This window comes from Symphodus melops (genome assembly GCF_947650265.1).
Source record: "Symphodus melops genome assembly, chromosome: 16".
Taxonomy (NCBI): Eukaryota; Metazoa; Chordata; class Actinopteri; order Labriformes; family Labridae; genus Symphodus; species Symphodus melops.
This window is the reverse complement of record NC_136706.1, coordinates 2,667,464-2,692,288: the sequence shown is the minus strand read 5'-3', so window position 1 is coordinate 2,692,288 and position 24,825 is coordinate 2,667,464. Positions and strand designations below refer to the sequence as shown.

General features: G+C 41.0%; 1 protein-coding gene across 3 annotated transcripts; it reads right to left on the bottom strand.

The window, feature by feature from the left end:
- Positions 1-22,368, bottom strand: LOC306837228 (ceramide transfer protein-like). 3 transcript variants are annotated; one of them, XM_079364798.1, is made up of 18 exons: positions 21,652-22,367; positions 19,990-20,124; positions 11,168-11,284; positions 10,950-11,015; positions 7,901-8,008; positions 7,665-7,803; positions 6,314-6,397; positions 5,884-6,041; positions 5,661-5,753; positions 5,119-5,205; positions 4,912-5,004; positions 4,081-4,176; positions 3,788-3,920; positions 3,595-3,665; positions 3,380-3,508; positions 3,165-3,294; positions 2,443-2,579; positions 1-2,354 (listed from the first exon to the last, which is right to left on the bottom strand). In XM_079364798.1, the coding sequence occupies exons 1-17, from the start codon at positions 21,760-21,762 to the stop codon at positions 2,452-2,454; spliced, it is 1,878 nt and encodes a 625-aa protein (XP_079220924.1). In that variant the 5' UTR covers positions 21,763-22,367; the 3' UTR covers positions 1-2,354; positions 2,443-2,451. The 3 variants fall into 3 exon arrangements, with proteins under 3 accessions (XP_079220924.1, XP_079220925.1, XP_079220926.1); XM_079364799.1 differs by having other exon boundaries at positions 7,665-7,800; XM_079364800.1 differs by lacking the exons at positions 1-2,354; positions 2,443-2,579 and adding an exon at positions 2,823-2,881 and having other exon boundaries at positions 21,652-22,368.
- Between the last annotated feature and the right edge of the window lie 2,457 nt (positions 22,369-24,825).

The window sequence follows — 24,825 nt, the reverse complement described above, 5'->3', positions numbered from 1 at the left end:
TGACGGGTGAACTTGTTTATTTCACTTTTTAAACAGCCGAAGAAACGTAATGTCACAGTACATTTTGTAAGTTGATCCCACAGCATTAGTATGAACATTATTTACAAAACAGTATTCTTAATTACATTCAGTAAGATTTTTTTTTTTTTATGACTACACACTTGTGTCTAAAAACTTTGAAATGCTTTGAAGGTGGAAGAGATTCAGCCCGGCTTCTTTCCACTCAACAGATTGAGCATCATATGGCTTCACACTCGTCCACATCATTCTGCAAGAAAGCTCTAAAAACTCAAAGAGCGGACACTGAAAACGGCTAAAAATCACTCGCATAACCAGAGAAAATGCATTTTGTGCTGGCCGCAGGTTCATCCATACTCCTGTTTTTAGAGAGTGATGCTTCAATGAGAAATGACCAAATCCTGTACGCTTATGAAACCAGTTCGCTTTAGTGCCATGTAAGCAGCTCCAAATGTAAAACTGTGAAGTCCAGAGTTAAACATCTTATTTTAAAGTCTGTGTAAAGTGTTTCTGTTGCTTTACACGGACTTCAAGTAAAAAAAAATTTAAAAAAAAAGTGCAAATAAAAGACGAGGACTCGTACAGGCTACATCTTTAGCTAACTTTGGACTTTGCAGCGCTGCATTTGTAAAAGCGACATTTTCAGACACAATCCATGCTATGAACACAAATCATTACTGCTTACAAGACGTTTTGTTTTTTTCATGCCAGCACATGTAACAGACACCAGGCACATGAACAGAGGAAGAGGTGGAAACTCCGACACTGAAAGAAATCTTGAATCTTCAAAGTAGTAGTTAAAAATATCCAACGCGCCCTCTGATTGAAAGTGTAAGGTGCTTGCTGAATATTTCTTTACCTGGATTCAGCTTTAACATTTTTGGGGATCTACGTAACGGTAAAAAAATGTTTTTTGATTGTTTTTGTAGATTGCATCGACAAAGGTCGACTAACGGGCTCGGAAAACATTCTGCGAAGGAAACCTGAAGAGATCAGCTGTCCCATTGCTCCCATAAAGCCACCAGACTGGTTCTGTTTTTAAAACCTGAAGTGTGTAACTCGATAAGTTCTGGTTCAAATGTTTGTTTTTGATGTAGATATATTTAAACACACACATACGGCTGTGTTGTGTTCTGAGGTTAAAGTACTCATTTAATCAGTGGAGTTTGGTGGCTTTAAAAAGAGTGATGCAATAAAACTCTCTCTTTTGTAATCTTGTCTTAACGGTTAATTTAAACACTGGAGCTCGTCAGTGGACCCAAAGTGAGTAAAAAGACAGTTCAAGTTAAAAAGAGCAGAATAGCCCTTTACAGGACTGTGGATCATAAATATGTTTGAATTGAAAGAATCGAATAAGAAGGGGAGAATAGCTACGAGGCACTTAACTAATGATCTCTTGGTGCACTCTCGATGTTCCTCTCACACTAAGGCATCTGGGCTTGACTCAGTCACAAAGAGACCTTCAGAGAAATGTTAGTGACACTATGTACAACATTCAACACATGTGCTAAGACACAAATATAAAGCAGAGACAACAATGTACACGAACGTCCTCCAGAGCCGTCCCTCCGTCAGCACCGGTCAGAGGTGTTTTCATTAGAGGGAGGCGGAGTCTTACATCATCAGGGTCATAGGTCAATGACAGCCCTCTGGACTCGGTAAAGGTCAAATGATTTTCAAGTCAATCAATGATGTCCCACTAGCAAACACGTCGGCAGCTTGAGAAGAAAGCTGGCAAATTGCTAATGATGGAAAAATGATAGTGATCACTCTCCACAAAATAGGAACTAGAAATGGCAAGAATAAAATATTTCTGTCTATTAGCAAAGATCTGTTTCCTTTTTACAAACCTCTTATAGAACATACTTACATTTATATATTAATATATCCGTAAGAAAAGAGACATGAGCATGAAATATGGCATCGACTGAGGAGCTGCTCTGAGAACTTTCTTTGGGAGGAAATGTTTTGAGTCGTTCTCGTGGTTCGGGCTTTTCTGTTAACAGTCAAATCGTCTCCGCTATTTTGTATTTTCTCTTTTTAAACTGAAAATAAGAGAAAAAAACAGAAAGCAGAAAGAAAAAATCTAGAAATGATAATAATCCATTATTATGTCACTAGCAGTTTACTAATAACTCAGGGGTAGCTTAGTTTTTAAATCCTTCCACCAGGGGGCACTGTTCCGACCCGTCTTTTTTTTCCAACTAACTAGTGTCACAAAAAATAATGGAGGGAAATATTCAGCTTGAAAGAAGTCGTCTCGTGTCACAGCAGCCGAGCAGCAGTGTGTCTGATTACAGCCGCCCTTCATGCAGTTCAGTCCTCGCGTGTCAAAACTGCAAAGGAAAAGAAAAGCGTGTTGTTAGATGGTGCTGGTGGAAAGCTGCAGAGCTGACCTGTCAGACGAGTGTTCCTCTGATCTACCTCTGGGCCTCAGAATAAGATGGGTTTTCCGGCGGTCTTTTCCTGCACGTAGGAGGTGAAGCGTTTCAGGAATTTGGGGTACTCCCTCTTAGCCACAGCACGGAGCACCGAGGCCGGAGCCCAGCCTCCAGGATTCACTGCACACACACACACACAGGAAGGAGCTTTTTACTCAGCAGGAAGGGTCGAGTTAACAAGCTGCTTTCAATCTTTAAAGTTTGTCTTTGAACATCAAATACTAAATGTTTTTCTGTGCACCATCCTTTGATAGTGTGTTCATATAAAAGGCTGGGTGCAGCAGATTATCAGAGTAGGAGGAACACTGAGAGGAAACAAAACTAACAAAAGACTCATTGAACTTTGCTTAACTGTAAGGGAAGCAGAAGGGGCGGGACTCAGACTCCAAATGACATTAAAAGCACGACATGACAGCGCCTGTCTGATGATGAAAGGAAGCGGAGATGTGTCGTCTAAATCTGACCTGTGACCCCTTCCCCTCTCTCTCTCTCTCTCTTCCTGTTTCTGACTCTGTCCACTATCCTGTCTCTCTGATAAAGACATAAAGAACTGGAAGAACTGGTCATATATCACTGACTCTTGACTTCACAAAAGAACGGGGAAGTTAAAATGTTTGACACTTTGAAATGAACAAGATTTCATTTCTGAGACTTTCTAAAAACAAGCAAACGACCCAGAAGCAAGAAGCACAGATGGACACGCACCATTGGCCACGTAGGTGATTTTACACAGGATGTTGTCTCTGCTGATCTCTTTGTCTCCCTCTGGTGGACTGACCAGCGTCTGACAGATAATGCCGATGTTGATTTTAGCTCGGACACACCTGCTGCTCGGCTGCAGAGTGACAGGACGGAGAATTAGAAAACACACTTTAACGTCTGAAAGCTGAAGCGAGTCGTGACAGGACCGCTCGGCTCACCTGTGCGTCGTCGTGGTCGACGGAGAAGTTGCAGACGAGCCAGGTGTCTGGGTCGTTCTCGTTGTTGGCTAAGATCTTCCTCATGGCGGACAGGTAGAGCACGTCTCTCTGGGAGGCCGGCCACACCCGCTGAAACACACATGAGACGTTATCACTGAAGATTCGACTCATCGTATGGAAAGTAACACGAGACAATCAGATCCATGAAAGCTCACCTTGTGTGTCTGATAAACAACCACGGCATTCTCCGACAAAGTCTCCACCACGTTGAAGTTTTCAATTGTTGCTAAAAGAGGCGAGAAACACATTACAGCGAGGCCGCTTTCATTCTTAGAAATCATTTCATATGAACTCAGGCAAGTCCAGGTTTTTAATTTTGGATTATTGATTCAAACTGAAAGGACTTACTCTCCCAGTCATTGCGGTAAGTTGTGTCCCAGAAGTAGTGACACACCTCGTGCCCGGTCACTCCCTTTACAGAATGAGTGGCCTTCAACGGGTCCAGGACGATCCCGTTTTCTTCCACCTCTCTCCTGTACACCTGCACACACGGACACATAGTTTCCTTATGTTGGCATAAGTAAAAGGAAAGAACACTGTGGTCCAACAGTTAGTTCAGCATACATGTTATTTAAGCTTCAATCACATTTATGTGTAGAGACTTAAACTAAACATTTCTAAAGTTACTGAACGATCCTCACCTTCATCTCTCCCTCTTCTACGACCAGCTGCCAGTTGGCGTCTCCTCCCACGTCCTGCAGCGAGTAGGTCATGTGATTCTGCACCATCTCCTCCACCTGGACACAAAAGACATTACGTGATGACAACATAGAAAAGGTCCTCAGTGTGACCTAATGGAGAGCTTGAATACAAGTTGCAAACAAACAATGAGATCATGCTTCATAAAACAGATCAAACTCTCTATCAGGACATCACATGTGAACTGCTAACTCGCTGCCTCCGGTCCCTCTGCTGGCTGAAACGTGCTAACCTGCTTTTCCAGTTTCACTGGAGCCTCTTCTATGTACTTTGGCGGCACAAGAAACAGGACTGTTTGTTGATACTGGACGGCTGAATATCAACAAGAAGCAGCCACAAAACAGCCGAGTAAAAAACACACAGGTCTTCATGTGACAGTTCAGAAAACAGAGAGTCAATGTGTAACTGTGACTACACCAGTATAATGTTAATGCTCAGGCTCGATGCTGCTGAGGAGGTTTAAAGGCTTTCTGTGATAGCAGCTTCAACAGTCATGCAAACTTGTTAAGTCCCAGCAGGTGAAGCTCAGGCTGCAGTGAGTTACCTCTGTGCTGAATCTGTGGTTGTGATGAGGAGGGGCGCTCACTATCAGAGCAGGGGGGGACTGACTAACAGACTACAGGGAGCGAGGATGAGGAGGATGAAGGTGATGGGGGAAAAAGAGACAGGAGTTGTAATTTAATTACTGGATGAGACGTGAAAATGAAAGACAGAAGTGGAAGGAATGAGGAGGAAGTGCGAGCGGTTTGTTTTTATTTGAAAGAATGAACAACCTTGTCGGAGAATCTGTGCGAGCCGGAGCTGGAGTAAATGTCTGCAGGGGGCACGGGGCTGGATCTCTGTATCCTCGTCTTGTCTGTGTGAGACTGGACACGGACACAAAGACAATTCAAATCCAGAGGAAAAGTCACGATTTTTCACACTGAAACATCTCCCTCGTGGTTTCTATCTTTGACCACTTGATGTGATCTTTTCTGTACCTGCTCTTCCATCTTGTCCTGCCTGTCGAGAGCAGCTTCAACCGCATCGAAAAATTCGTCCTCGTTGATGAGGCTGTTGGGACCCTCCTGCAGGAAGGTGGAGAGGATTTGATTGTAACATTAACACAAACTTTAAAGGGTAACTAAACTTCAGGTTTACAGATCTAGTGTTCCACTGTGGAAATTCAAAAAATGCTTTTAAAATGTCAACATATCAACTCACAGAGAGAGAGAGAGAGAGAGAGAGAGAGAGAGAGAGAGAGAGAGAGAGAGAGAGAGAGAGAGAGAGAGAGAGAGAGAGAGAGAGAGAGAGAGAGAGAGAGAGAGAGAGAGAGAGAGAGAGAGAGAGAGAGAGAGAGAGAGAGAGAGAGAGAGAGAGAGAGAGACTTTTAAGATCAAGGGCAGTAACTAGGCACATTTCTAACACATTTCAATACTTAGTACTCAAATGACGTGATTTGGACCTGAATTGCTCCTCTTAATATTCACATAGAGGTTTAGAGCTGAACAGTTTGGGTTTAGTTGCTCTTTGAGGGCTTCACCTCATAATCTGGACCTCCAAAGTGAGACTTCTTCTTCAGCTCATTGAGTGCCGATTTATAGCTCTCCTCGATTCTTCTTCTCTTGTCCATCTCCTTCAAAAGAAAAAAAAAAAAAAGCATTACAGATATGGAACTGTGCAGAGAAGGCTGAAGAATTCAATGCTGACAGGAACTTTTTTTTTTTACATTTCAAACAAGTGTTGTTGTTGTTATTTTTTTTTACCTTATCCAGTCTTCTCTGCCAGCTGTCCTCTCTCTTCACCATGAGGTCGATACAGTGGGACAGAGTGGCCAGGATCCCGGCTGTGGTGGCTTTGAACGTGATCGCCTCACCCTTGAAATCTATGCCATTGATTCCCTTGGGACTCAAGGATGGGAACACTGTGCACAAGAAAAACACAGGGACTCAGTCAAACAAACAGCATAAACCTCTATTAAATCTGTTTTATTGTAATTCAAGTTAAATCTTTGAAAAAAACAAAAAAAACACGTCCAGAGTTGCTACTAATGTGAAATGTTTAGTTTGTTTCTTATTAGATGAAGCTTTGACTGTTAGTTCAATTCAATCCTTTTACATCATGTTTATTTAAGGTTGTATACAAATATCGTTAAGAACGTTTCTGGGCCTGAAGGAACAATTCTGCATCACTCACATTTTTCTTTGCTGCCATTGTTGTTGTGCAGAAACTCTCCGTCTGTCCGGGTGTTAGGGAAGTCATCTTCATCATCCTCCACGACTGAACAAAGAAAAAGAAGGTTTCAGAGAGGAAACATTTACAGCTCGTTGCTGCACACAGGCCTTTTCCTTTAAGACCCCTGCTTAAAGTGGAGCAGGGGTCCAGGGCAGGGGGCCGCCTTGTGGCTCATTCACAATTTAAGCAACAGCACAGCAGACCGTCCGACTGACAGGACTCTGCTGTGCTGGACAACATGACAATGGCCTGGTTTCATCTTCCGAACGGACAGAGGGTGAGAGAGGGAAGGAGAGAGAGGAGGAGGAAGAGAGAGAGAGGGAGGGGAGAACAAAAGCAGGGCTTCATTCACTGCACTCATCCACAGGAGCACTCGGTTCAGGCGGCCATGAGCAAATGTCCAGTCGGCCCAGATGGGGTGAGGGCGAGGGGAGCTTGTAGAATAACAGCACACACAAACAGATTCCTTAAAAGAATCTCGACATTGTTCTCCATAACCACAAACATTCAGATTTTTCTTTCACAGGATAATTGAAGCTGAAGAGCTGACTTTAAAATGTTTTCTTTTCTTATTTTTGATCCCAAGTATTCAACAACTTCACTTGTATTGATAATAATTCAGAAAACGACATTAAACATCTGTGCCATTAAGTCTGCACACTGAACAAAGACACTTTAACATCACAGCATTTCAATAATGTTTCTGTGTTGTTGTTTTTCTTTATTTATTTAATTCTTGTTTTGTAAAATAAAGTCATCTCCCCCCCCCACGCGTGAAAACGTCACGCTGTCACAGACGTGTGAGGAAGACTTCAGGGGCAGGTAGTCTTTAAATGTTCAGCTAAGCATGAAAACACCGAGTCTTTAGAGGTGGAACCAGTAAGTGTGTCAAGCAGGAGTGGGCAATACAGCCCAACAAGAAACATCATCACATAAAGTATGTGGCTATTAAAAAATGTCAACAGCATAAAACTGAAGTCCAGTGTCAAAGTGTTACTTCTAGTGCAGTTTGTCCTGCATCTTGTGTGTTTTAACCAAAGTCCACACTACTGAAGCCACGCCCCTTTTTGGAAATAACTCATCCAACACAGAGATGGTACTTTCACTTGTTTGCTGTTGCTTTGATGATTTGACGAAGGAAGGAGGCTGCAATTATCATGATATTCTTTTTTTTGTTAATCAAAAGATAAACCTATACTATCATGAATGATACTAAATGGCACACATCTCGTGTACTTTTTATATTTTTTCTTTTTAAATGATGATGATCTTCAGTAGGGTGAAAGGGGGTGTAGGCATCAGTGATTCTTACTTTTATCTCTCTGCAGCTCGTCCTTGGACTCAGCATCTGCACAGCTGTCGAAGTGTTTCTGCAGCGTGTCCACCTGCCTGCACAGAATGTCTCTGAACGTCTCCATCTCTGCCAGCTTCTCTCTCAGGCTGTGGCCCTTCTAGGAAAACAACGCAGCGCGTCAGTCGTCTGTATTTGCATTCCAGGGTTAACTAAACCGGAGCCACTGCACATCTTCTGCCTGAGTTAACATTTACCTTGAAGGAGGAGGTGGAGGTGGCAGAGTAGCCGCTGGTTGCTGAGGTGAGAGACAACATGGAGCCATGTCTGCGCAGACTGGACTCTGAGCCGTATCCAGAATCAGCCTGTGAAGAAACACAGACAGAAGTTAGTCATGTTGTTAGAAAGGAGCCTAACTGAACTAAATACCAACTAATAATGAAAACAAAACTGGACAAAGCGAGACATGACAAGGACGTCCTCTTTGGCTTCAAAAACATTTGTCACACTCATTAAAAAACCCAACTAATAGATTATTTAAGACAATGAAATCAGCAGAAATAGTTTCACTCAGCCCTGAACATGACCTACCACATATTATTTATTTGCTGATATTTTACATTAAATGTACATATTTAGAAATGTTGATGTTTCAATGAACTTTGACAGGATGCAGTGATCTCATCACAACCCGACACGGATTGAGTCACCAAAGCAAGACAGCTAATGAATAAATCAAGTGACTTCTTGTAAACCAGACTGGTTCTCCTTTCAGCTTACATAACAGCCCAGTCCTCAAAATAGAAAGTCAGGGACAGCAGAGAGGAAAGGTTCAACAACGCAGACGCACACAGGCAGGGAAGGAGAGGTGCATTTCCCCTTTAAGAGATGCTTTGTTTTTTCAACCACCAGAGGGCAGGACATGTTCATGCACGTGACCAGCTTTTGCTAGAGCTGGGGTAACTATCGGTCAACGACCAGACGTAACTCTGCCCGTGTTCACATGGATTTGAGTCACTGCTGCTGCCTGCCCTTTAGCCAACATACTGCTGCTACCCCAGTGACTTCATCAGCACTGATAGGACTATCCGTCTGTCTGCATGAGGGTGCTTCATCTGTCTGATAGCTGGAAACCAATCAAAGCAGGCGAGGAGGTTTTTGTTGCCTGATAAAATCAGGAGATAAAAAAACAAAGAGGACTAAAAGCGTCATTAATCAACAGCTGGGAGTCCTGCCCTAATAAACATATTCACATCTTAGATTCTCTTTAGCACTGAGTGAGTTTGTTTGTGTGTCAGGATTAAAGCCTGGAGGGACACAAAGCTAGGTGTGCAGAATAATAACAGACATTATGTGTTACCCTCGTAAAATACAAGGCAGAAAACAAATGAAAAATGATTCCTACACGATAATTCCTGATGGGAATGTTTTTACAAATTCTGGCAATCCATTTCCCAGTCAGATTAAAAACACTTTCCATTGCATGAGAATGTGTAATACAAGTGTTTCATGCATATTTTTTAATGTTCATTTAATTTTTACCTTTTACAGTAAAACATGTACTCCCTGTTTATAGTGTTAACATGTCAACTATTTAAGCCTGACTACTAAAAAGGATCAAATGTGAATATAAAGAAAGATGTCTGAAGATGATTATTACATAACCACATTTCAGACCACATTGAGAATAAACAAGCCAAAGTTTACATTAATATACAGATAGTATCCTAGAAACGAGTGTTGTTTTCACATCTCGACGTCTCAAACTATCACATGATGATGTGATGTGTTAGCTGTAGTGTTTTGTGTCTCCCTGGAGACGCTGAGCTGCTGAGTGCTGCTGCTGTGAGTAATGTGGGGAAGAAGAGGAAGAAGGGGCTTCGAGGAAGAGGAAGAGTTTTCTGTGGTGAGTCAGTATGGGTGGGATTCTATAGTCTGGTGTGTGTGTGTGTGTGTGTGTGTGTGTGCACAAGATTGTGAATATGAGTCACGATACCTCCTTAGTGCTGGAATGAGTGAGCTGAGGAGAAGAGGAGGGGTGCAGGGGGATTTCCTAAAGTTTAGGCCCACGAGAGAACATGTGTGTGTGTGTGTGTGTTTCCGCAGACAGACAGAAGGTGTGGCAACTGACTACTCCTCGCTCATGATGTCAGACAGAAACCCAGCTATGGCTCCACGCTGGATTATATCTGCCTTAGATTAAGACTTTTAAACAAACACATTGTTTTGCTGCTGTTGTGTTGTAATTTAAATGGATATTAAAGCAACAGAGATTGCTAAATGTCACATGGGATTCTTTATTCTATTCTTTCTAATGTGTAAAACAATTTAAAGGTCTGGTGGTTGGTACTTCCTTTCCTCCATTGTCCTGTGCTCGGATTGTGACTTGCTTCCTCTGTCCTTGACACTGACTGAATACAAGGGGAGCTACTTTCGCACTCTCTGCCCTACAGGGCTTTTCAGTCAGCACTTAAAGGGCTTAATATATTGTAGCTCTGTGTGAAGCCCCATTGCACTGATGTTTCAGGGGTTTCTGCAGAAAATCAATAAACAGCAAATGACACAGCATTATCTCTCGTAAGTCTCCAAACTCTTTTCAGTGGAACCCTTTTCTTAAAACTCGGGAACATTGGCCTGGAAATATTATATTCAAATGAAGCATGTCATGTATCTGGACTCTTTGAAAACCAAGTTTAAATTACAGCTATTTCTTCTGAATAGAACACTTAATAAGAACATTTAGACCTGGCAGATGAATGCAGCCACAGTAGACAGATAGCCCTAAGTAGCTCAAAGTGGTTAGTCAGTATTTTAAAATAGAAAAGAAAGTCAAAAGTAGACTTTGTCAGATTAAACTGGCATGTAACCACACGACAAGAACAATGCATATCCAGCACAGACACGTGGACGTTAACCTGCACGGAGGACTAATGGCTGGCACACTGCAAACCAAACTGACATTGGTAGTGTGATTTCAGATAACGTTTGTGATGAATTGGAGCTCTATACGTACAGACTGACATTTGATTCATGAATCATTCTGAAACTAGCAAACTAGCAAACACTTGAATTTCCCTCGGGATCAATAAAGTATCTATCTATCTATCTATCTATCTATCTAAACTACTAAGTGTGAAAGTGAAAGTTACGTATCCAGGATTCCCCTCTTTTTACAGCACACATGCAGAAATCTGGCTGAATAAACACAGGTGCACATTTCAAGACAAACACAAACTTGGTTCTATGGTGTACTGTGCTAAAGACAGGTGAAGTCCTACAGTCCTACAGACTTGCCAACAAACGCACCAGTGGTAGAGGGATGATTATTGTTCCCTGGACTCCTGCCTTGTCTCTCCTCCCCTCTCTGATACTCTGATAGAAACACACACGCATACAATCAAAACACACACACATTTACAAATTCCAAACTTGCATTAGATGATTTGATGAAAGTGTGTTGATTTCTTTGGAGAGAAAAACTAATGTTAAGTATCTGCTGTGATAACAGAGAGTGCATGACTTACCCTGTGAAGCTCAATAGAGTCAATCCACTGATGTCTGTGCTCTGGGTCTTGTGCTCGCAGGTACCACACGCTGTCATTAACACTGATGTCCAGTCGGCACTCGTCAAACTCGTGAGGCTGAAAAGACACAAACAGCAGGATGCTAATGAGATGAGTGTGCATTGAATATATTCTGCTGCGAGGAGTTATTCTCACTCAGCTCATTCGGTTTTTAATCAAGAGAGGAAACATCTGCAGAGATCTCCAAAGCTTTTTCTGAATAAGTAACAGAAGTTTAAGAAGTGGTAAAAACCTGATGAAAGCAGCTTCACATCAAAAACATGAGTCTCTTAGGTACTTTCTATCGGACCCAGGGTCTTACACACAAACATAAAGGAGGTGTTATTTCTTTTATTTACTTTGTTCTTCTTAGATACATTTCCTTCTTTGGTTTTGATGAACTGTCAAACTAAATTATAATGAAACATTTGTTCATTTTCTACAATGACAGTGTAAAGCTGAGCCAGGCCATAAAAGACCATTTCACAACTTCTAATGAGGGTTAAACGAACGTATCATCGGTATGCTTTTGTTTGTTTTTGCACTGGTAGCAGACCGATACTCAGCAATGTCAGCATATCTATATTATATCTAACCACAAAGGGTTAGATATAAGCTACAACATGGTCAGATATGGGACAATTCTCTGATATCTGGCCTGTAAGAAGAACCCACCGTGTTTGATACGTTGTCATCCGTTTATCAGCTTGCTGTCATTTTCTCTTCATAGCAAGAGAAGGCACACATTATTCTTCTGACTCAGAACGAGCAGTGGGAGGCAAATATGTGAATGTGAGGCTGTCAGCCTTGAAAATAGCTATTAAAATGACACTGAAACAGCCTGAGACTGCCACTGTTTCCCTCCTGTTACATCGTGGTCGACAATCTGTTCATGACACCAGAGAACATGGTAATCCACGACAGCCACAGTGAAAAGAGTTGCCTCCTCACTCTCTGTCTATCTGTTGTTTCTGTCTCACAGAGTTATGGATCAGAGAGGAGCGCAGCAGATGCACAGCAGCCTTAGTTTTCAGACTAAGTCCCATAGGAGGAGAGGTGGCAGATAACTGGCCTTTTAAGGGAACTTGCAGGACAGAGCATATTCTTAATAGCCCTCTAGTGTATTGTCAGCGCTGAAAACTGCTGCGCCGGCATTGCCAGCAACAAGGGAGAGTGTGTTCCTGTGTATCTGTGTGTGTCTGTGTGTATCTGTGTGCACTAGGAAAGGCTGGAGGTGGAAGTAGTGGTTATGGCAGCTAAGGTATTTACCTGCTGTGAGGTGAATACCAAATGAATCAGGACACCTCTGCAGTTAGTCTCAAGGCTAAAACACTCTGAAGGTCTAATCACAGAGGAAGAGCAGCTGGATATATGTGTCTGGCTGCTTCAGTTGTACTCGAGGACACAGCTTGAGAAATGGAAACGACTGAATGAGCAGAAATGCCAGAGACTGCAGTAAAACTGAAAGCTGTAGAGAAAGCGAGCAGATAAGAAAGTACTGCATTCCTCTTTCAGCCCCATTACAATAAACACATCTGGTATCTCTGCCTTAGCTTGTATTTTCACTGCGTAATAACTCATTGATTTTGTAAGGGCCAAGAGTCTGCAATCCTGCAAAAATGACAGCAGCCATTTCAGCTGTTTCAGAATCCGTGATCCTTTAAATTGATGCTTTATTGATCCTTTTGTTTGCTGAGTCAAATCGAGTTTTGTGAGTATAAGTAGTGCAATTATACTGAATTGATTGCACCAGTCTACCAACTCTAGTTAATCTATTTAAGGCTACAATAATGTTGCAATCCCAGAGACAAGTCGAAACAAAACAAGCACATACCAAATGCTAACACTGCTTGTTATAATCCGGTGAGTGTAAGGGCATCTTATGCAAGAACTGAGGCTTGAGTTACTCTACAGGGTTAGTCATAAACAACAACTGCCCAGGGAGTAAAGGTGTTGGGATGTTTCACTATATCTTTTTGTGATGCTGCTCAATAAACAATGTTTTAATTATTTTATTAACAGTTCACATGCTGCGGTTTATTTCCTGTTGTTATCCATCTGCTTGTTGATATCTCACAATGCAGCTATTGTATGTAAACAGATGGAGGAAGAATTAAGCACAGATGAACATATAAACACACCTTAAATAAACAGGCAGAGTCATAAACTGCCCTGCTGGCTTCAGCAATCCCAGCTGACCAGTAATGCTTCCATCAATGGCTGAATGGGAAAGGATAACGAGGTCTCCTATGGCATATAAAGCTTAAGAAAAGGCTAATTTTTTGGTGGCACAGTGCACACGTCCCCATGTATCGAGGCGATACTCCTCACACAGGTTCACGTCCAGCCTGAGGCTCACTTCCTGCATGTCTATCCCCACTCTCTCTCCCTGATTCCCGTCTCTTTCCACCGTCTTTCTCATTTTGACGTGAACGACATAGAGGGCAAACAAAAATACACTCCTAACCCGTATACTGCTCGTGTTAAGTGCGATAAAATGTGCTTTGATATAACAAAAAGCATTGCTGAGAGTCTGAAATAAATACAACTAAAACTCCCCTGTTGTGATTTCATGACAAGTTTGGACTTAAGGTGAAGGCAAGGTGAACAAGACTGATATAACAGTTAAATACATTTGTCAACTGCTTGCTTAGATCTGAAAAATTAATCAGTCAATTACAAAAACACATTCAGCACTTATGTTAATATTTGGACTGACCAAATGCCCTGATGTGTCTTTGAGTATTAAAAACTAAAGCTTTTGTAAAATAGCAGAAAATGTTAGTGCTCCTGCACAGCACTCCTCGTTGCTTGGTGGTATTTTAGTTGTACATGGTTGCTAGGAAAGTGAGAAAATAGATTCCTTCAGGTCATCTCTAGACTACGCAGGGTCACGAGTAAGCAGGGAGGAGAAATGAAAGCCTGCACCGGGTCTGAGAAGGTGACTGGACTCCAAGGCTACAGTAAACAATAATCCATCACATGAAGGTCATTTTAGCAGCAGCCATGCACTCCACAAGATTACAGACATGCTGAGGATGAGATCTGTGTGAAAGGAAAACAGAGCAGAAAAAGACCTGCGTGGAGTGTGTAGTTTGAGTGTGGAGGTTGAAATTCAATGTGAAGAGCTGAAGAAATGCTGTTACCCAGTGTCAGCTAAAATAAAATCAAGCCCTCAGTGATCAAGCACAGCAGCTATCGGATCCATTTCAATTGTTGTCAGTAGTTTCTCTTCTTCGATGAAATGTCACTGGAACACGTCTTACAATTGTTGATCTGTTTTAGAAACAGTGCTAAAAAGTCTTTCATCATCCCATAATCATGAGCAGGCACCATGTCATGATCCAACACTACGACCAGGTCAAAGTTCATGAACTTAATCTGAGCCTGGCCTCTCTGATTACTGTAAAAAAAACACATTTCATTATACTTATTGGAACTGGAGTTTATAGAATAGACAATATTGTCTGTTTTTAAGCCTGATATCCTCCCACAGTTTCCTGAAGAACGGTTCCTCACATATAACTTTTACTAAGCTAAGTTAGCTCCCAGACTGGAAGCTCAAAGCTACTGCTGAGTGTAAGTGTTTGCATCCTTAGCAAAGGAGCTTTGAACCTAGGTTGGTGGTCCAAAGCTGATGGTTGGGAGGTTTTGCAGCCTGAGGCAAGAGGGATCAAGAGGCCACAGATTGAGCAACAGAGCAGGGCGAGTGGATAAAAGATAACCACTAAGTCCCAGTAAACATGGCCAAAGGACTCTAGTCGTAGGGGAGGGAATACAGTCTCAAGGTGAGATTCAGCAGCATACTAACCAGGGATCTAGTTCTGAAGAGAATAAAGAAAAGCTGTAACCACAAGAAGTCCAACTTGATCGTGTTAAAACTTCTGAGATCAATTAATGTGCTATTGATGGCGAGAAAGACTGGCAATCTTCCTGCCCAGTCAAAAGATAATGTCAGAAGTCGGAACGGAAACATCCTTCTTCCTCTCCTTTGAGGAAAAACTCGAACCAAAAACGGTTTAAACAGGCTTAAATGGGTCTTTCAGAACTTCAATGTCTGTTTGACAAAATAACCATAGAGACTGAACTGGTGCTCGGGAAGCAAATGTAGTTCTCACCCACTGGGATGACCACACAATAAAGCAGTTGTTTTTCTCCTCCAATGAAGAACCTCTGCCTGCAAATATCTCTGCCTCATACCCCACTCAGATAGTTCGTCAGTGTCTGTGATTCCACGGATTGGGATAGTTTTTAACGTTCATGTGAACAGGTGATAACTGAGAAGGTCAACTGGGCAGGAGAGTGAGAATCAGCAGTTTTACGATTTAAAATAATGTCAGTAACAGATTGAATCCTTCTGAAATTCTGTAAAGTTTTGGAAAAGAATCTGCTTTTGTCATCTCTCTTTTCACCACGTTGAGCTTGAACACAATTGTTCCCTTAAAAAGAGGGGGGTGGAAGTCAGCCTTTAAAAGACGTTGACAGTATTGTTTAAGAGAGAAGAACCTAAACCAATGCAAACTCTGATGATGTCTACAAAGCTGCACCACACTTATTTTCATGACTCATGATGTTTAAACTTGGACATATAACTATGCAGAGGAGATCAAGACAAACATAGTGTCTTGTTTATTCAGCTGCCAGGAACATCTTTCTGTGGCCTCTGACACCAAAACGGGCTCCCCATGGCTCCAGTGGCGAGGAAACACTGACTCACCAAACAGTCAGAGTGAAACTACAGGAAAAGGAAAACTAAAACACACACACACACACACACACACACACACACACACACACACACACACACACACACACACACACACACACACACACACACACACACACACACACACACACACACACACACACACACACACACACACACACACACACACACACACACACACACACACACAGAGAGAGATAAATGTATGGCAGTTGACCCTCCCCATAACCTGCTTAAGAAGAGGAAGTTGCACGCTATGAGGAAGAATCTCATTTCCTTACTGAAGAAACTTTGCAATTTCCACAAAGCCTGACGTCGATCTATTCAACTTCCACCTAACCTTGCGACTATCTCTCTTATGTGTCGGATATGATGAGGAAATAACCTTCCCATCATATCTGCTGTGATGAACTCAAAAGTATCCAGCAGCTACATACTACAGACCCGGTCTGCTCTACTACACAATACCACAGAGAGGGAATTATAAGTAGGCCAGTGTGCTCTTATTAACTGACCACGGAGCTAAAAATGACTGAGTATGTTTGCAGACTGCAAAAGCAGTGTTTTTGAGGCAAGCTAACATGGACAATCATATAATCATCTGCACCACAAAACTGTGATAGACAAACACATGGGCAGAAGTAAACTGTCAACACAAGGTGATGGTTTTACTTATTTACTACAGTAACACTAGGATGCCTCCACTTGACAGGTACAGGAATGGCATGATTTAGAACATTAAATGAAAAGGAATAGGTATTCTTGATGATAGTCTAAGAGTCTTGCATCGATCACATGAACACGTTCTTGAAGATTTTGGTGGCTCCATGTTAATATAAATAACCCTTTATGGTCAGGTCAAACCTTCCTGATGCTAATGCTAACGGGACATTAGTTATTTCTGCCTGCATTAACTCACAGAAAAGGTTGCATCTCATTAAATGGTGTGCAATTCAATAATGTCATTAAGTTCCTTTAGGATGAAGTCAAGGGTGCTTCTTAATTATCGTTCCTATTGTGTTGATAGGTGGAGGATGCAATCTAAGCCAGCAGCTCTGTAATGAATACCCTCTTTTATTTGAGACAAAGTCAACCAGGTGCTGCTGAAATTTGAGCCAGTATTTTACATTGTCTGACAGTATTATTATTTGGGATGTCCCTCCCTGTGTCTTGGGGTCTGCTTGGTTAGATTACATAGAGCCAGTTTTAGGAAACAAGACAAACTATTCAATTATGATTTAGTACACTCGGTGGATTCTACCTTAGTATGCCTCTGCTCGTGTTGCAATGCCGAGATCACACCTTAATCTACTGCTCAACCAAAGTTTCACACCTCACCAAAGTGCGTCAATGCTGAGGCCTGAAACTAGCACTGACTGCCTTCTGAACTTCACATTAATATAAAAGCTAATGTGCACACTAAGTCTGCAGCCATAAGCCAAGTAGTAAGTTCATGTTTTAAAACAACATCATTCAGCTACCATTGAATAACAGATGTCAATTGATGGTAAAAGAAATAAACAAAAGTGGTTCAAACATTAAGCAACAATCACACCATGTTCCAAATCTCCATAAACTCCCAATGTTCAGCCCCCTCATCCACAGCAACCAGCAACAATGAAAGCAAAGCAATACTCCAGTTCTCAACTTGCATCTGCTTTGAATGACCAACCTTCAAATGAGCAATGCATATTTCATAACATATGGGACGGTTTAATGGTTTACAGTATCACATACTGAACTATATTGAATGGCTTTCGCTGCAGCCTAAAGCATACAGTCGGAGTACAGGTTGGTACTCTTTTACTGCACTATTAAGTATAATGATAATTCTGTTTATTAAACAGAATTATCAACACTTATGCAACACTTATTAGTCTAATTTTCATACTAACCATCTCTAATTCAATCAGTGGTCAAAAGAAAGAAGCTTCAATACTGTAAAGTATGTTTAGAGTGTTTTTATTAGAAGTATGTTCATCCAAAAAAGTGAAGAAGCTGATAACTGCTCTACAATGACTTTACAATGGCTGTCTTTTCTTTTTACTTTAGCTAATTAAAAATATTAAAAGGCAGCTATTAAACATCGCAGGTCTTATGTCTGAGAAGATACTGTACCATGATGCATCTGTGTCTGAGAGTTCATGCAAGAGGCACGAAGATGGAGAACTCAAAGAAAGAATTACTGGTGAAAAAGGAAAATAAATAGTAAAGGACGGCAATAACTGTCTGTGCATGACCATCACTAACTTTAGCTCTTAATTATTTACGGCCACAACTTGTGACGCACATTTCCATTGGAATGAGAAATGGCTGGGCTAGATCACCACATGGAGGTTAATATTTACATAGGCTGGGAATGGATGAAGCTGAACAAATACAGCTAATAGAAAAGCCTGCTCTATGCCGCCTGGGAACAGTCACTTTTTTCATTTCCCTTGTTACCGCTTTGGGAGAAATGCAGACAGGGTTTGAGTCAATGACTGACCTGGGTTCAAACAGACATTTGATGTGAGGTAAAGCAGCGTGAACGTCCAGTCCTCAACACCGACATATCTATTATGTTTATTTTTATTTCCTATGTGCTTAGCCAAGTGTTGCAGCTCCATTGAGTCTCTGAGAAAAGATTTTAGTTAAAGTTCTATAGGAATGGGACTCTCTGTTTCAATGCTGTCATGCATGACTTGGTCTTTCCTTCATACTATAACAGTTGCACAGCCTAACTCGTCTCATGATGATGTTTTCAACAACCGTTACCACACAGTATGTTGAAACACAAAAATCACCTGACATGCCAGTGACCCTCCAGCGTAACTTCGGAAAGAATCAAAGAACTTTGTTTTTTAAGGTTGTATCTTTAAGTGGAAGAACGGGTTTGAGAAACTCCAGGGTGAAGTTCCTCATCTGATTATAATTGTACACAAGCCTCAAGCCAACATATGGATCCAGGAGGAAGCCGAGCCTTTCCTTTTGAATTGAAGAGAAACGTGCGGTGGATAGATGCCTGACATCTGAATCACATCAGACATAACACATGTGAAACTTTAATAACTGTGTCAAAGGTTACAAGCGAAAAAGGAGGAAGCTTGTTAAGATGCCATGGTAATAGAAACAGTAAGTTACTTGAACATTTGGATTTTCTGCCTAGATAAAAACAGAACTCTGGTCATAAAAAGACCCAGGATTTTACATTTCTATGAAATGTCAATCACACGCATCACAGTGTGAGATTTAATGTAGTGTGAGAAGCTACTGATTCATTTGTAGCTCGTGGTGAGATAGCACAAGATTGGAACGAAGAATGCAATGTGGAAGAAGAGTAAGGCAAAAATCAGTTAACTTTCACACTGTAGTCAATTTGCAATGCAAAAGAAAGAGCTTCTCCCCAAATCAGACAAGTTAACTGGTGCACTATTCTTTAATAGCTTTTATCACAAAAAACACCTTAGCACAACTTTCATCATGAGATTCACAGCCTATTAAGACGGATGAGTTAATCATTGTGTTGTTAGTGTCATCTGTCAAATGGGTTTTTGGTCTTTGGTCTTGAAGCTTTAACCGTATCTCATCTGCTTTATGACTCGAGGTGGAAATAAAATCGATTTATGCAAAATTCAAGATTCTTCCCTTCCAAGATTTAAAACTGATTTATAACTTCCAAAAATCGGCTACACATACAGTCCTTTAAAGAAAATCTCCTTCAGCAGGAGGTGAGATGGGAACACAGAGGTAGTTTGTAACCACCATTTGCTATTTAAATAAATATTCAAATAAAATAAACATGAGACTATCCTGGTACCCAGGTCCTGCATTGTGATTGGGTGTATGCTGCGGGAAGTTTGACTGTTTTGACTGTTTTGTGAGTGATGGTTCCTCTATCGAAAACAAACAATGATGTTTATTCTAGAAAGACACGTTGGCCCAAAAAGAACCCCCAAACTGCTAGAACAAAGGATGTGCATCAACTTAGTTCTGATGTTTACAGTCAAAAGGTTGTGGCACAGTTAACAGAAAGGAAGGACACTGCTTTGTCGGGAAGAATAGTAATAGTACTCACAGTAATGACAGCTTTGCTAAGGCAGAGGGAGCCCCGGCAGCCATACTCGGTCTCGTCTTGGGACTTGTAGTAGCTCAACGTGTTGTTTTTCAAAACCACCCAACGGTCCTGCCATCCATGGATGTAATTTGTCCACTGAAAAAATGAATACAATACCTTTATTACTATACTTGATTGCTGATGGACAAGAAAATAAAACATGTCAACAATGGAGTATAACTTCTTTCCAATAATCTCACACCTAATATACGTTAGTCTTACATAGCAAAAGACAAACTACAGTCTCAACAATCACCACGAAATCACAAAGAACATCAAAAGTGCTGCACAGAGTCTTTAATGAATTGAATTAGTTGAATTAGTTGAATTTCCCTCGGGATCAATAAAGTATCTATCTATCTATCTATCTATCTATCTATCTATCTATCTATCTATCTATCTATCTAATAAAAAGGACTGGTGTGTTGCTTTTTTCCCCCACTGGACATTAGTAGTGAAATTAACTGTGTGTACTGCCATCATTGCAGTACTGGGAACTGGTATCATTTTACTTAAGAAAAAACCTGACACACACACACACACACACACACACACACACACACACACACACACACACACACACACACACACACACACACACACACACACACACACACACACACACACACACACACACACACACACACACACAGGACCTTCCTTAAGGTGTACACTCATTAATCCTCACAAGGCCTATGACGTTTATTCGGCTTTGTATGATTGAACAGGTGAGCTTTTCTGGTTACAGATCTGCTTAATCTTGCAATACGCTTGGTTAGCAGGTCAGCGTGCAATCTGTTTACAGGAAGCCAGCGTACAGTGAGATTAATACCACATTAGCTTGCCAGCAGCTTAACTCATTAAAACTCTGGATAATGTGTCCAAAACAAAGTGTTGCACAAGTGCACAGAAGCATATGGCCAAATAGGTTACCAAGACTGTGTATAGCAGTAGGCTTAACTGTCCAGTGTTTACCTAGGAAACATAGAGCAGGTAATAAGTTGCAGTGTTATTTATATTGTGAACTCAGTTTACTTGTACAAGTGTCCCTCCCTGCACATACTGTTGTTGTTGCAGCGATGTTAGGAGTACCGCTGGACATTTGCCCATTAGAAGAACACTGTTTGATTTAGTCACATTATTATCAGAGAAGAAATGTCATAGGAATGTGTAACAACTCGATTTAACCCTTCAGTACGGGATAAGCACTATGATTTGACTCCTTTTCGACAGCCGTAAACTCAATAACAGATTTGATTCAGTATTCTGTTCATCTGCAAATACAGCACCACATCACTGAAGCCACTCAGTTGTTTTTCTCTGCGTCATATACAAACTTTGCAGAATGATTTTGAGCTGCTGTCATTAATTAATCGTAAAATATTGTACATGTAACATGACTAAACTTTCCCTGACGTTTCTTCTATTTGCACAAAAAACCTAAAGTCATGTTATCAAGAGCCCTATGGAGAGACTGAATAACAAGTGGGTATACCTGTGTATACCCTGCACTGCTACATCACTGCCTATCTGACAGGTATGCTATTAGCACCCAGCAGTGACACTGGCCAACCATAGTCAGTGAACACAGGTGAATTACAGGTTAACCAACCGGTTTCTTACCTTGCTGAGGACTCCGCTTAAGTCGACGACACCCACCAGAGGTCCAGGCTCCTCTCTGGGCTCCAAATCTTCCTCGGAACCGGAGGAGTTCCAGCTCTGGTTGTCTGACATTTTCGTAATTAGCTAGCACTGTAAAAGTTGGCTATATAAAAAAACGAAATGAGGCTAGCAGTATTTAAGAGCTGAACTGTAAACAAAAAAAATAATAAAATAAATTAAGGGGCAACCGCTCACTGAATCATGCCGTGTTATTATTGATTGACTAATACCTCTGAGTGCATGAGGAGTTAACCCAAATAGCTGAGAGCTTTGACAAGGGGTCGATAACCAGCTAACTCCAGCTAGATTAAAAGGTTGGCACACATTTTGTGGTCAAGCCGTCCAGGTAAATTAAACGTTAGCTACGTCTCCTGTGCCGTAAACTGTCAACTCGCTCTGAAGCCTGTTTTCTCTCCTCCTTCGTTAGTCCACAATAACAAAAAAAATGGTGAAATGAAAATAAAACGGCTAACGGAAGCGTTCAAGGGCCACAGCGTTAAACCGTGAGGGGCTTCAGATAAACGCAGTCGTCGTGTCGGTTGTTATCGTCCTCTGTTGACCGGTGACAGCTCTCCAGCTTAACGCCATGTTCAACAACTGACGTCTCGAGCTCCTTATTTTTCCGTCTCCTCCTTCTCCGCGGCGGTTGAGCGCGTGCTCCGACTTGTGTGGTGCGCAGGGGCGCTGGCTGGCGTGACGTCACCAAATCCACTCTTAAACAGGAAACCAGGCTCCTCCCCCCTGTTTATAGCGCTCTGAAAATAGACCAGGTATAGGACATCTCTCGGTGTCAAGGTTTTTGGCCACTGCAGGTGCACTTTTTTAGCCTCATTTGGCTTCATCGCACTAGTGGGAATTCCCTGAAACTAAATAAGGTCTCTTACCTACAAATTTTGCCAGCTAAAATAACTACCATAAATCTCGATTTAAAAAAATCAATATTCCAATTATAGTATAAATATCCATCCTTTTGATAATCCATCATGTGTTTCTCTTATATTTTCAATGGAAATTATTATTTTTCTGCCACAAGTGCAGTTTCTAATTATTTATTTTTAAACCTGCTTTTTATATGCCTAACCAAGCATACGTATCTTCCATTACACATTTAGGAATACAATTTGGGGTTTTATTGAAAAAATGTAAAATGTTGTGATAAAGATAAGAATTGCGATAAATAAAGAGTGACAAATCTGTCTGCTGTTCTTCTTGTTTAGCAGTACACCCATGTTTGTAGCATGTCTCTTCTAAATCCAAAAACAATTACATACAAACCTTTTTTATTCTCCACTAAAAGAATCCAAGAGTAGTTTATAGCCAGTTTTAGCCTGATATAAATGCTGCGAAAGCATAATCATTATACTCGGTCTTACAGGACTGGAAACATTTACACATGCTGAGTGAAAAAGCCTAGCTCCACTGCATTGTTTTGTTTTGTTTTGGCTTGGGTTTTTTTTTGATAAATGTACAGTTTTGTGATGTGTCTGCAAAGACTCCTTCTTGGGATGAGGGCCTTTAACATCCCATGCAGCAACACCCATTGTGGTCATTGTGGTCTCTTACTGTACATAAGGCCTGTTTACATTCAGAGAAACATTAGCAGATATGTGTGGTTAAGTCCTTCAAAGCTTTCATTTGCAGGGAGGGCTGACATGTTATGCCTCGAAAAGGATTTAGTGCATTTTATGTATACACATGCTTTTAGTGCTTTTATCTGCCTGCACTCACAAGAAAAAAATAAGTTTCTCCCAAACTTTAAAGCCGAAAGACATTATGAGCCAGTGTTTTTCTTATTTTCAGGTTTACATGATTCAGTGAAATAAAAAGCCAAATAAAGACATGCAGAGATGATAGGTGCTAATAGCATACCTGTCAGATAGGCAGTGATGTAGCAGTGCAGGGTATACACTTGTTATTCAGTCTCTCCATGCATTATAAAATAAATTACTTGACTAAGATGACTCGGATGGCTTTGTTACAATTTAACACTTTAAATATTTAACATCATTATAATTAGTTGCATAACACATTCTCTGTCTTCTTTACCTACTTGACTTAAGCCTGTGCTTATGTTAACCATGAGTCAGGTGGTAATCCTTTAACAATTTCTGAACACACACACACACACACACCTCCCATAACTCAAACAGCAGTGTTTCAGTGAGTTACTGGAGATGATAGCTCTCAGCCATGTCATGGGTTTAGTGAGTCGGATGCAGCTACATGGAATCATGAGACCTGAAATGAAATGTAGAAATCACAAGACTTCTATTAGCTGCAACAATACAACTTCTCTCCGTCAAACGGAAGAGTGTAAGTGGCTGGATGTGGTCAGAGAGAATGAGTTTTAAAAAACTAGAGCAGTCACAACATAGTAAACTCATTATCTCATTATCGAAATGTCATGTTATTAGTCTTTACTACAAATGTTCTTTGATTTCTTATTTCTTCCCTTTAGACAGGAAATGTTCCTTTATTATCAATTTTGGAGCCACTTGCAGAGACAGCAATATCTGCTGATCCTGTCTTATATCTGATAAGACATTTCATTGAGCTTTGGTTTAACAGTCTTCTGTATCACTCCTGAAGAATCTTTTTTTTTCTTGGTAGCATTTTGTGAGTTTTTTTTTTTTTTGACACCTACTTCACAGCAGTGTTTAAAAGCATCAACAATTTCTATCTACAAACAGTCTTTCTTGACGCTAATTGTCTCATTTACTTAGGTCATAAATAGGTATCAGTATTCATTTCTATCTGAGCAGGAAAACTCATGTCACAGGAGCTTTAAAGAAGTCATTTCAGGTATTAACATAAAGTATCCAACTTAGATAGATGTGTTAGATGTGAAAAAATGATCTCTACAGGAGGGGGAGTTCAGCGTAGGCAAATACACTTTGCATGTAAAAAGCTCTCTAATCTCTTTATTCCACTTTAATCCCCTGAAAATCTTCACTCAGTGTTTTTGATGTAAATTCTATTGTATATTTTTGCCTACCAGATCTAGCAAATCTATCTTGTGTGCTAATTCCAGCATATTTACTACTGTACCCTACTGCTGATATGATGATGAATGTGCTCTGTCCTAATTCAATAAATAAACAAATAGCTCAAACAGGACTCCACATAACCTTTGTC